The sequence below is a fragment of the Atta colombica genome, unplaced genomic scaffold, assembly GCF_001594045.1.
Source record: "Atta colombica isolate Treedump-2 unplaced genomic scaffold, Acol1.0 scaffold99, whole genome shotgun sequence".
NCBI lineage: Eukaryota > Metazoa > Arthropoda > Insecta > Hymenoptera > Formicidae > Atta > Atta colombica.
The window spans coordinates 574,505-588,387 of record NW_017259593.1 but is presented as its reverse complement, the minus strand read 5'-3'; the positions used below and the strand labels follow the sequence as shown (position 1 = coordinate 588,387).

Genomic DNA, 13,883 nt, shown 5'->3' with positions numbered 1-13,883 from the left:
TATATATATATATATCATTTTACACAGTAATAATGTGTAAAAAAATCAATTTTTTTCAAAATAGCGATTGGAAATCATCTTTGAAGCTATTTTAAACCAATCTTTTTGTTAAAAAAAATCTTCCCTTTTTGGCCCCAACCAAAGAATGATTTCCAAATGATTTTTAATGTATCAGTACGTATCACCCATACTTACTTTAATATTTTCATACACAGAATAATTAGAGAAATCATATGTAAAAAAAAATCATATTTCATTTAAATTAAAAAAAAAGTAGAGTGAAAAAAGATGTGTTCTTAAAATAATCAATTTTTTTGAAAATTGATTTTATCATTATTTATCCCCCTTTAAATCATATAATTTTTGTCTGAAACTTTTTTTATAATAAAGCCATTACCTAAGTTTTAAGCTTTAATCCGTAAGAAATTGACCAATCACGGTCGAATGTGTAAAATGAGTAAAATAATAATTGACTATACCCTGATAGCAAAGCCTGCTACCAATTTTTGATTGCAGAAAAGCAATAAATTGTACATAGAGATGTACATAGAGATGTAGAGTGTACATAGAGTTGACAGAGATTTATCATCAGACAATGTCAATAAACTGTTGTTAAAAATATCCTCACAACTCGTGGTCTCGCATAAAGTAGCCACGGTAGTGTCGCTGTGCATAGCTTAGCCACACTACCAGTGTCTCCTGCTGACATGCTATGCCAGTAAATTGGTAACAAAAATCGAACAGAATCTGCTACAGCAGATATATCATAACCTGACAGCAGATTACGAGCAAAAACCGAACAAGATCTGTCATTTTCATATACGGCCCCGCTCCGAGACTTGCTTCCCGTAAGAAGAAAATGCCCAGGAATCTATAAAAATTGGCGTATGTAAATCGTAAGCAAATCTAGAGATTCCAAAGCTCTTTCATAGTGTACTTTCTGAATCTCTGAGTATTTTGTTGAGTATTATTTTATAACTTTCTCATGTATATTTTGAAATGTGAAGCTAATCAATAATATTTTAACAATAAAAATGTATTTGTTTCCAGTTTTTACACCAATATAGATATATAGATATATAATTATGTATAATTACATAATGATTTTGTGTACGCAAAATTTCTTATAAAAAACCGATTAATTTAAATGAAAATAACAGATTTTGTTCGGTTTTTGCTGCCGTCAGGTTATGTCAGTAGGCTTTGCTCAGTTTCTGCTCACAATCTGCTGTCAGATTATGGTTATATTCCAAAATTTACTGCCAGTACTGAAAATCTATAGTTCACTTTGCATGCACTATAGATTTTTAGTACTGGCAGTAAATTTTGAAACACAGCCTATACCAGCAGATTCTGCTCGGTTTTATTCATGGTGGAAAAGATAACATGGTGTGTGCAGTTGAACAGTATCTCTTCTTAAATCTCTACTCTCTCTGTCTATGGATTGTATGGAAGTCCTACTAATTGTGAAATGCTAAACATGGAATGGTATTCATAATCCGTTTTTATTTTAACACGTCTTAAATATAATATCTTAAGATATTAATATAGTCCCTCAGATGATTTAAGACATCTCAAGACTACTTAAGACAGTCTTAAGAATCGACTATGAATACCAGCCTGTTTCGCGTTTCACAGTTGGTAGCCTTTGAACCTTATGAACAATTCCTAGACAGAGAGGGTAGAGATTTAGAAAAAGACATTGTCCAACTGCATACACCATGTTATCCTTTCACCATAGTTTTTGTCAACAATCTGTTGGCAAAACATGTCACAAACAGCAGACTTTGTCGACAAATCCATAGCCAAATGCGGACACAGATGGCTATGATTTTATAATCAAAATCTGATCGAGTTTGCTGCCAATTTGCGCATAATTTAAAAATAACATTTTGCTATTATGGTATAGTTAATTTCTTACGGCTTATTGTAAAATTTTCTTAAATAATTTCCATATATAATGGCTTATTGTAAAAAGCCCATTAAAACATTTTTTCCTAGGTTTAGTTTTTAACATATATTCCGGAGTGTTTTAGAACATCCCCGTGTTTATTATTAAGTGCAATAGACAAGTATATTTTCTTGCAGGCTACAGATAAGCATGGAATCACAACGTTGTTGGCAGCGATATGGGAGGGACACACGAACTGCGTAAAATTGCTATTGGAAAAAGGCGCTAAACCAGATGGTTTAACGCCAGATGGCACAAGCTATCTGGACGCAGCCGAGAAAGATGAGATTAAACAGCTCCTGAAACTCCACTAACATAAAGCCATAAACAAAATGCGGTATTCTAATTTTGTTACTTTGGTATGTTCATGTTCCTCCTTATAGAGAGAGAGACTATTCTATCAGCTTTGATTTTTTTGTCTATAATGACTAGAATATGTCATATATTTAAGCACTCTAAATTAAATAAAGATAGATACGTGGATACTGTTTTATAATAATGTACTGCATGTCGAGAGATTGTATAATGAAGAGCTGTCCTTTTTGCAATAATTCTTCATGGTTCTAAATATACATATAAGTTACAGATTTATCATAACAAAATATTATTCTTTTGTAGCTAAAACAAGTTACAAAAGTTAATTTAGTTTAAGGTGGTTCTTTAATAAATCAAGTTACCAGAAATGCCAAATTTCTTTATATAATGAAGTCGAAGTAAACTTGACATGTGCAAAATTGTAGAGTAGATTAACAATGAAATAAGAGAGAAAAAAAATATTGAAAATGTAATTTTTGACATTTATAATTTATTGTTAGTTACAGATAAAGCTCAGAGTAACTATTTCTTTGAGTAACTGCACACATATACTTACCACAGATTTTTTAAAAGCAAAATAATAATGTAATGGTTCAAAAAATTACGATTGTAATGATAAAAAAAATTAAAAGATTAATGGCTATTTTGGAAAGATATTTAAAAGAGTTGAAATGGCAAAAATCAGTAACCTGATCTTGTTTTTATTTGATAAATGCAGCTCTTGATTCCATTGCAAATTGGATAATTTTTCTCTTTTCTCTTCATCTTTCTTTTTTACAAATTTTCCTTTATAAAAACTTCGCTTATAGGTGTACATTGTAACTCGATGATGCAAAATTGTCACAAAGACAAATTGTACAAGAATCAACTTCTTTTTATTTCATCATTTTCACATACTATTATTTCATACTATTATTTCATTAAGATACACATATAATTTTAATATTTTATCTAAATTATGCAGATATTAGGTGCACAACTTTGCTTCCGCCGTTTTCCTAGATGGCTTTAGCGGTAAGTAGTGGTCGAAAAAAAGATCATAGACGTCATGCAACAAACTTGGGCATCTGTCAACATAACCCCATAGAAACATTAGTCGATTTGTGTCTGCATCATAAAGTTATTCTCGATTGAAAATGTCAGTTTACGAGCCAAATTCTCGTTTGCGGGAAGTTTTAATTTTTTGCTTCAATATGAAAAAATCTGCGGCTGAGGCTCATCGAATGCTCTCAAATACTTATGATGAGGCCGCTTAGTGAAAGAACGTGTCGTGAATGGTTTCAACGCTTCAAGAACGGTGATTTTGATGTCCAAAGTCATGCTCTGTATTTGATATTGGGACCAGCTCGGCGTAGTGTATTATGAACTGTTAAAACCGACTGAAACAATCACAGGCGATCGGTATCGAACGCAATTGATGCGTTTGAGCCGAGCATTGAAAGACAAACGGCCGCAATACAACGAGAGACACGATAAAGTGATTTTGCAGCATGACAATGCTCGACCCCATGTTGCGAAAGTGGTCAAGACATACTTGGAAACGTTGAAATGGGAAGTCCTACCCCACCCGCCGTATTCTCCAGACGTTGCTCCCTCTGACTATCACTTGTTTCGATCAATGGCACACGGCCTGGCTGACCAGCACTTCCGGTCTTATGAAGAAGTAAAAAATTGGATCGATTCGTGGATAGCCTCAAAAGATGACCAGTTTTTTCGACGCGGGATTCGTACGCTACCCGAAAGATGGGAGAAAGTAATGGCCAGCGATGGACAATATTTTGAATCATAAATGTATAACTAGTTTTTTACAATAAAGCCTTGAATTTCGGAAAAAAACGGTGGAAGCAAAGTTGTACACCTAATATTAATGATTTTGGGCGAGACTTGGTGAAACATCTTAAATTTTCTAAAGTACTTTACTAAAGAATCACATTAAACTTACAATTGTGTACACAGAGAAGATCCTGACACACAGCACATCACTAACTAACCAATTTGAAATAAAATATTCTCATTGATAAACCAGTGAAAAGTTATTAGAAAAGTTTACTGGCCGATGTGAGTGGATGCTATCTCACTGTGCGCTAACGGGACTCTTCTATGTGAACGCGTGCACACGCACACACACACACGCGCGCACGCACACACACACACGCGCGCACGCACACACACACACACACACACACACACACACACACACACAAAATGTAATTTTGCTAAATATTTTGATCTATTTTATAAGGTAGATATTGTTTGTTATTAATTTATAAATCCTGAAAATTTTTATACATTTTTATGTCATAAAGCATATTATTCCATATTGAATTTGATATTTTTGTGGCGACGATGAATTTCTTATACTCTTAAACAAAGTGCTACAAAGTGCTTGAAAAATACTTGTGTACTGAGTTGAATTTTACGATGTATAAATTGCGATAAAAAAAATAGTATGTTTGTAATGCTAACGTGTAACGTGTCTAATGGATGCTAAGAATGTACAATCAAAAGTAAAGCAAATACAATACATTATTGTTATGAACTACTTTCATTTTCTGTGACCAATCGATATCATATTTCAAAAAGGAAGTAAAAAAAAAGAAAAGAGAAATATATTTTTTTATATATAAAATTACATTTAAATATCTACATGAAATTGTTATAGTTAATTAGTAATATGACACATCTACAGAATTCATAAAAAATGAAATCGCACATTTTTATGAAATGTTTTAAAATAAATGTATGTTTCATGTCTTCGTGTATTTGCTCATTTGCATCATAAATTTTTTTCGATAAAGATAGAAATAATGTCTGTAATATCAATTGACTTTGCTAAAGAAAACAAATTCTATTTACAAAGAACAAAATTTATTACCATAAAATGCACAGTTCACAGAAGACGACCTCTACAATTAGCTGCACCGCATTTGCAAATGATCACTTTGCCCGGTATACTTCCTACATCATAACTGTAATTCCATGTAAGCTCTTGTCCAGCTTTTATATATTGTAACGCGAAGAAAGCTACCCATGGAAAACGCACATCATGTGTATCAACAAATACATTTTGTACAAATACATTTGGATCGCAAGAGTGCTGAAAAAGACAATTTTTATGTGTATAAGAATGATTTATATTAAACATTATAATTCATAAATATTTGAAATTGGAGAAATTATACTAATTAGCAATATGATAAGTCTACATAATTCATAAAAAATCAAATCCCACAAATTTTTATATATTTTAAATAAATATTTAAAGAAATATTTTAAAATAAATATATGTTTCTCATGTTAAAGATATCAAATCACATGATTAAGGATGTTAAATAATTTCGTGAAATTTTAAAACATTCTGAAAAATTCAAAGATCATTTTTTTAAATGATAGAAAAAAATAGAAAATTAAATACTTTGTAATCTTTTGTCACTTACATTCAAATAACGGCCAATATTTCCAGTCGTTTTAGCATCCATAATATAAACGGCTTCGTCTTCACCGAAATAATCTCTCACAGATTTGAACGTCAGTCTTTCTATTTGGTTTGGTTCTAAATTAGGTTCGAATCTACTTGGCTCTCTTCTTACGTCATTTCTACTATCATCGTCGTCACTGATATTAATCATATCTTGATGTTCATTAGTGGACGATTTTGCTGTATTTTCCAAACCTCTTGTAATACTTTCATCATCGCTGTTTTCTTCAGATACATCTGGTTGATTGTCTATTTCGTGTCTTTTCCGTTTCCTCAGACGTTTCCTAGTATTATAAAGTTCTTTTATTAATTTTTTTCATTTACACAAATTTATATGATAGTTTAGATAATTGTTATAATAATCAAAAGAAAGATTCTTAAATATTTCATGCAATAACAATAGTCTAAGAAATTAATAATTATGTATAATATACTTATATTAAGAGACGTGCAATTATGGTAGTGTTTCACGCATAAGTATATTTTTTAAATAAAATAAAGTATGTTTCATAAGTTAGTAGTATAGAATACAACGGATACTTACCTAATGGACGAAGATTCCGCGGTTGTTTCTAACAAATCATTATTGCAAGAAGCCACATAGCTGTCAATATTGAAATCTTCATCCGAATCATTAGTACTTTCCTTTGTATTATCCTCTTCCTCGTCGCTTACATCAGCTTTTTTTTTGTTGTCATCTTCTGTAGATGACATTAATATTTCTGGTTCGAGAACATCACTTTCATAACCTTCTTTGAAACCTTCTACTACTTCCACATAATCTAACTCTGCCAAATATTCGTCACCATAATTTTTACCCCCTTCGTTTGCGCCCTATATAATATAAAATAAAAAAAAGCAGATATAAAATAATAAATGAATACAAATAGACAAGTTTAAGAACTGAGATTGGTGTATTTATTCCGTACCTGTTCGGTAAGTAATCTTCCTGCGTAAATGCAGATAAAAGCACCATGGGGAATATCATTGAGGCATCTTATGCCCCAACCACGCGGTCCTGTTTTAAACACTTGCAATTTTAATCTAAGCGGATGCTGTACCACTCTGTTGAGACATGTTTTTACAGAACACTTGCATCCCGAGTTACATTCGTAAATTCCTGTGGTCACCGGTTCTGGCAAGCGTTTATAAATATAACCAACAGCGCTGTTTGGCATTTTTCCTCCTAAAGTTGCTCCTTGTATCGTTAGCTGCCAGCATTGGCATTTCTCTTTATCCTATGTGTCATCACAGTAAAGCAAAATAATGCGTAAATTCACATTATTACGCACGACTTTGTAGGATTTTATACCTGACAATCGTCTTCGCAATCGCAGCTACATAAGAATGCAGGATCTAGATTTAGATAAACACCTTCCGTTGGCTCCCGACGCGTAGTGTATCTTATAGTATCCGGCTGAGTGTGATCCAAGTCATTTACACATGGTATCGGCACATTTTCCACGCCATAACTGAGATCCTTTTAAATATGAAATCACAATCATATTTTCATATTTTTTTAATATAATTTTTAATATCTATATAATTTTAATATATCACAACACAATATATGAATATTCTAATATCTACGAGAAATTATTATAGTAATAGTTTTTGTTCACATTAATCTATCAATTATGTCATTAGATAAGTCTTTATATTTTAATTTTGACGACTTACTTTGATATTGATAAAACATTTTTCTACAACGAAGTCAGCGAAAGCGCGCACCCAATAATCAAAATCAAATAGATCGACAGATAATGTACTATTGGTAATGCGAAGATAACGATGTAGCTCTTCCATATTTCGCAATCTGACGCCGCACGGTGTCTGATATAATATAACTTTCTTGCCCTTAGAGAATTTGCAAAGTTGACGATGCCAGCCGCACAAAAGTGGAATAGAGAGTGGAGAAAGCCCTTTTAAATCGTCATGTGAAACCTTGATACCTTTAATACATCTTGGCCCACATTTGTGGGCAACGTATTTCTTCGGTTCGTATTTCCTCTGTGTATGATAAAACTAAAAAAATGAACAGCATAAAAAATTAATATTATATTGATTAATTATAATATGCTAATATATGCAGAGAGAAAAAAAGAGAAATTGTATAATTGTACAATTTTTCTGGCAAAAATTTTTCTTAGAATTAATCATATATAAATTTCCCAATTTTTTAAAAATGTATAATTTTATAACAATGTATAACTTTTTAACAAAATTTCTCAGAAATAAAACACTTTCCAGAAATGCTAAGAAAGCAACGTCTTTCTCAAATTTCTTACATATTATATATATAAATTCTGAAATATTATAAGATTTTATAATAATTTTTGAAAAAACTAATAAAATTTGAAGAAATTTACATTTTGCCTGTTATCACAAAATGTTACCTTGCACTCTATCGTCTTCTAAAGAAGTGAATGTTAACTGCACAATATCTATTTTTTTTTGGAGGTGCTCCTGAAATCGCTAAAATAACTAAAACCTATCATATTCATAGATATTACACGATCTCAGCGATTATTCCATCAGGGACACTACAAAATATAGTGGATATTGCTTTTTAAAAAAATGCTTTTTCTAGAATTAAAATACATACCAGATGTACCAGCTTAAATCCGCTGTTTGCTCATAGGTGGCATTAGTGAGCGTACAAAGCTACCCTGGGCACACAACACACTTTTTTTTATGTGTTTGACATCTGTCAATATTAACCAATGCACATCATCAGCAATTTCATACAACAACATACATTTTTTCTTTCGTAATCATGTCTAGTTTTTTACTAAAAAAAAAAAGCATATGCGGGAAGCTTTGCTTTTCTGTTTCAATTTGAAGAAATCGGCTGTCGAATCGCATCAAATGCTTGTGGAGGTCTATGGCAACAATGTTTTATCGTGCAGAGATTGGTTTCGCCGGTTCAATGATGACAATTTTGACCTGAGTGACAAGAAGCGTGAAAATCGGCCCAGGAAGGTTGAGAACTGTCAATTGCAGGCTCTTTTGGACGAGGACGATACCTAATCGCAAAAAATGCTTGCCGAGCAATTGGATGTTTCTCAAGCAGCCATTTCCATGCGGCTACATGCCATGGGGCAAGTTCAAAAGATCGAAAAATGGATGCCGCATGAACTGAACGATAGGCAAATGGAGCGACGCCAAAACACATGCCAAATTCTGCTTGCCAGACAAAAAAGAAAGTCGTTCCTGCATCGGATTGTGACAGGCGATGAAAAGTGGATCTATTTTCAGAATCCTAAACGAAAGAAATCTTGGGTTGATCCCGCCCAATCAATATCTTCCTCAAGACCAAATCGCTTCGGACGGAAGACGGTGCTGTGCGTTTGGTGGGATCAGGAAGGTGTCATCTACTATGAACTGTTAAAACCTGGTGACACTATTAATGCTCACCGCTACCACCAATAACTAATCAAATTGCACCGTGCTCTGCGTAAAAAAAGGCCGCATTATCGAAAAGGCTGATTTTCCTCCACGACAACGCACACGTCAACAATAGTCCAAAACTACTTGGAGACACTTAACTGGGAAGTGCTACCCCATCCCTCTTACTCACCAGACTTGACATCTTCTGACTATCACCTGTTTTCGTCGATGGGTCACGCGCTCGCTGAGCGGCACTTCGATTCTTACGAAGACGTCCGAAAATGGCTTGATGAGTGGTTTGTCTCGAAAGATGAGGAATTTTTTTGGCGTGGTATACATAAATTGTCCGAAAGATGGGAAAAATGTATAATTAGCGAGGGCAAGTACTTTGAATAAATTTGTTTTTGCTTCCTAGGAAAAAAAAAAGTGTTTTTCTGACTTAAAAACAGCGGATTTAAGCTTATATATCTATCATAACAGATTGCAGTCTGTAAAATTTCATATAAAAAATGGAAAAAAATTGGAAAATTAGATTTGTTATCGTCTTCTGATATCTTCTATCGATTTGTAACATTTGCTTTATATAAGTTTTTATTTTTGAGTTTGATTCATCTTTAAAATAAAAGAACAATATTATGCTTTTAGAAATGAGCCTAAGTGCTATAGTATAGGGTTTCTACAATAAGCCATTACCTAATCTTTAAATCTCAAATCATAAGAAATTGACCAATTATAGTTGATTATTTTTCTGAGACATTTGATTGTGATTGATTAATTTCTTGTGGCTTAAGATTTATAGCTTAGATTAATTTATGAAAATTTTTACGATGAAAAATTAAATGCTTATTGCGGAATTGATGGTTCATACGTTACTTGTAAGAAAAATTGGCAAAATTCTCCAAGACTAGCTTTAATGTAACTATTTTAATGTTGTGAAATTAAATTTGCGTGAAGTTAAATTTTTGCCTCTTCTCCAAAATGATACGTTTATGTCAGTATTTCTTTAATTAATATAATTTACTCACAACAATACTATGTGACGGTTTCGTTTCCACGGTTGAATTGTATGTTGTAGTATCTATATTATTTTGTCTTTTGGCAGTACTTTTTTTAGCTACTGCACGCGGCTGTTGCAGTGCAGTAGATGGTGTAATAGACGCTACATTTGTAGCCACTGTTGCTTTCTCCGCTTGCAGATGTTGTGTAACATCCTCTTCCACATTGGATGTATATTCAACGTAAGGTAAATTATTTTTCTATGGAAATTACAAATCATAAACAGAGGATATACACTATTTTAATATTATCAATCAAAACTATTAAAATTCCTCTTTAAACTAATTTTTCAAAGTTTTGTTCACTTACATTGGATGGAGCAGGAATACGATGTCGAGTATGTACATTGCCAGACTGTTGAAGTTGTTGCCTCGCATTGGCCTTCCGTACCTCGAGAAACAAAGGACCTAATCTAGTTGATCCACGATAAATCCATTCAGTTCTCTTATCGGCGTCAAAATGCATTTGCACTAAACTCGCATCGACCTGTACGACTCTCGCAAGCCACCATTTACCATTCCATTCAGTCTTAACTATTTGACCAGGTTGCAATTTCACCATTGGTCTTTCAGGATACGATTCCAGGTATTTCTTTACAAACTCTCGCGATTCGCTAGGAATATCCTCCCAAATGCGCGACGAAGTCTCCCAAACTAGTAGAATGTCATTATGTACAACATACTGAGCGTAACCATCATCAAAAAATACGAGATATCTGTAATAAATGCGTAACGTAATATTAAATGATTTAATATTACAATAATATAATACATAATTTGCATAATTCTCACATAGAAAAATTTGTATATCTTACTATCATTATTTCCTATAAATAAATCGAAAGAAACCTTTAAACGCTCACCTATATTTATTTATAGATTTTGGTGTCTCAGCAATTATTCCGCTGTAGTAATTATTAGAAACAACATCGTGAAATATTGCTACAACTCGCGTTCCAACTGGGATCATAACTTTACTCAATTCGGTTGTCGCTAGCAGTTTGCCAGAGACAGTTTTGATCGCCGCATTGTATTTTTTCTGGATAAGTCTCACGCGAATGTTCCATGGATTTGAAACTATATTTAGTACCTACAGAAGGATCTTTGTATTAGAATTTTGTCAATTTCTTCTCCTCCTTTAATTAAAATACAAGCGAAGGAAATGTTTTGTGTAATAAAATACAATACAGATGTACGAGGGCAAGTCAATAAGTTTTTAGAAAAACGTAGTAAAATATTTTTTTTGATCGATTCATTTTTATTTCTCAACATAGTCTCCTTTCAACTCAATATACTTGATCTAACGATTCTCCAATTTTTTCAAGCCATCCGAATAATATGTCCGATTTGTCTAACCCTTCAAAATAAACCTCTGTTTTGACGATAAGCTGCTCTCTGATGGTGAATCTCTTTCCTCCGAATCATTTCTTCAAGTTTAGAAACAAGAAATAATCGCAGGAGGCTAAATCTACGGGGACGAATATACTGGATGGGGAAACAATTCGTAACGAAATTCGTTGAATTTGGCTATCGGTGCCGAGCACGGTGTGAACTCGTGCATTGTCTTGATAGAAGAGCACTTTCTTCTTCGCCAAATGAGGACGTTTTTTTCTTTAAAATGTTGAAACAGTCCATAAGGCTGCGTAGTAATTGCCATTGATCGTTTGCTTCGACGGAAGGTAATCGATATCGAATTATATCGCGTGTATCCCAAAAAATTGTGGCCATCACGGCCTTTACGGTCTTCGCATTCTTCGAAGCTGGTTCACCCAGTGAAATCCATTATTTTGACTGTTCTTTCTCGAAAAAAATAATGGATCCATGTTTGGTCCACAATAATGCAGAAATTCATCTGGATTACGTTGAAACATCTCCAAATCTTGTTTTGAAATCGTCACACGGTCGCGTTTATAGTCCACAGTGAGCAAACGTGGCACTCATTTTGCCAATAGTTTTTTCATATCTAATTGTTCGTGCAAAATTGAAGTCACTATGCCATGTGATATGCCTATGGCCTCAATAAATGCACTTTCACTCATCGATCAGTCAAAACAATATCGTGGATACTTTATTGATAATTTCTAGCATAGCAGCCTCAATAGCAGTCTCGAACGAGGTGCATCACACGTGGATATACGTTTAATTTCACGTTTAAATTCATTCACCCAATTGTATACAGTCGCAAACGCTGGTGCAGATATGCTATGAACATTATCCAACTCGGCTTTGATTTCTTTCGGCGTTAAATCTTTCATATGTAGATGTTTGATCACTGCACGAAACTCGTTTTTTTTCCATTTTGCAAAAAAATATAAAAAATAAATTGTTCGTCAATTCTTTGTTCGTTCGTTCAATTCTTTAATCGTCAACAGAAATGAAATCACGCGATGAATTCCGCTCAAAATTTGACAATAATCAGTTGAGAAATGCTACTTGTCAAAAAGTAATGTGACATGACTCTGCGAGTGCCCTCTGACAGATTTTCTAAGAACTTATTGATTTGCCCTCGTATAATGTATTGGGTTGTCCGGAAAGTTCGTGCCGATTTTGAAGAAAAATTGAAACGCAGAAGATTTACATTTTTAATTTCATTTATTAAATTTAAATCTTTTGCGACACGAACTTTCCGGACAACCCAATAGATGGATGATTCTACAAACCTTTGCTTTAATCCATGGCATAACTGGACTTTTCATAACATAAACGATATCATCTACTTCCGGAGAGTGTTTAAGGAGTGGACCAGTCGGTGGTAAATTAGGAATTATTATTTCCTTAGTACATGATGGTTCAATCGCTAAAACTTCTAGCTGATTATCTTGCAACAGCGAAGAAGGTGGAACACGTACTTGCGTTACTTTTTTTGTTGCTACAAGCGGATGGGCAGTCTCCGTAATTTCATCGTTTATTTGCAATTCCTCGAGCATTTTAATTTGCGGTCTAAAGTCCTCATATAAGTTGTTACGCAATTTATCCACAGTACGCATTATTTCCCGTATTTCGGTATTGAGAGAATCATTTGCCGCTGTCAATGCATAATACGATATAAAGCAAGTTTTATATCTAAATAAAAGCAGAGATAAAAAGTTTGTACTTTTACATGCATCTTATGCTTTCATCTACAATAGTTAATCCATCTTAATAATTGGAAACTCTTGGTCTTACCGCATATGTCTCGCCATCTCTGTTTCAAAGTTTCACATGCAACTTTAGCATGCTGCTCCACATTGTATTTTTTATAAATATGTGATAATGTGTCATTTAATTTATCCTTGATATCTAGAAGTACATCTTCTGGAATGTATTCTGCAAAAAAATGATAAAAACATTCGTTATTTTATATATTTTTGATAATTGTAAAATTAGATTCTTTTTTTTAATGCCATAAATATTAAGAATAATTGAAGATACTTAATGTACCGTTATTATCCTTCTCTAACTCCTTTTTCTTCTCATCATCGGAATCATCGCTATCAGAAATTTCTACTTCCATTGTATGATCCGGAAAATAACAATCTAATAGTGATCTATTTTCTACAAAGGCTTGTACTAATTGCTATAAACAAGATAATAATTATTATTCGACATATATATCTTACCAGAGCAAGTAATGCGTTATTTATAACGTCGTTACAAGTTACTTTTTTCAGTAACGCAATTACATTTTTGGGGTAATGGTAACGATTTTATTAAT

At 33.2% G+C, this 13,883-nt stretch overlaps 2 protein-coding genes across 6 annotated transcripts in view; one reads left to right on the top strand and one right to left on the bottom strand.

The window, feature by feature from the left end:
• The window catches only part of LOC108693794 (myotrophin-like), a 32,530-nt gene extending 29,280 nt beyond the window's left edge, over window positions 1–3,250 (top strand). The window contains exons 3-4 of one of the 2 annotated variants that reach the window (XM_018202940.1): window positions 2,089–2,288; window positions 3,231–3,250. In XM_018202940.1, coding sequence (XP_018058429.1) covers window positions 2,089–2,265 — 177 coding nt within the window. In that variant the 3' untranslated portion in view covers window positions 2,266–2,288; window positions 3,231–3,250. Of the gene's footprint in view, window positions 1–2,088; window positions 2,822–3,230 lie in introns of those variants that run through there. The other variant, XM_018202938.1, reaches the window with a different exon arrangement.
• A 1,621-nt stretch (window positions 3,251–4,871) lies between these two features.
• LOC108693800 (histone-lysine N-methyltransferase SETDB1) overlaps window positions 4,872–13,883 on the bottom strand; it is a 13,520-nt gene continuing 4,508 nt past the window's right edge. For 3 of the 4 annotated variants that reach the window (XM_018202945.1, XM_018202946.1, XM_018202947.1), the window contains exons 3-14: window positions 13,610–13,745; window positions 13,355–13,495; window positions 12,850–13,214; window positions 11,053–11,279; window positions 10,500–10,905; window positions 10,160–10,390; window positions 7,425–7,769; window positions 7,057–7,224; window positions 6,674–6,982; window positions 6,289–6,578; window positions 5,704–6,028; window positions 4,872–5,363 (exon numbers count right to left, since the gene is read on the bottom strand). In XM_018202945.1, the coding sequence (XP_018058434.1) occupies window positions 5,157–5,363; window positions 5,704–6,028; window positions 6,289–6,578; window positions 6,674–6,982; window positions 7,057–7,224; window positions 7,425–7,769; window positions 10,160–10,390; window positions 10,500–10,905; window positions 11,053–11,279; window positions 12,850–13,214; window positions 13,355–13,495; window positions 13,610–13,745 (3,150 nt within the window). In that variant the 3' untranslated portion in view covers window positions 4,872–5,156. Of the gene's footprint in view, window positions 5,364–5,703; window positions 6,029–6,288; window positions 6,579–6,673; window positions 6,983–7,056; window positions 7,225–7,424; window positions 7,770–10,159; window positions 10,391–10,499; window positions 10,906–11,052; window positions 11,280–12,849; window positions 13,253–13,354; window positions 13,496–13,609; window positions 13,746–13,883 lie in introns of those variants that run through there. The other variant, XM_018202948.1, reaches the window with a different exon arrangement.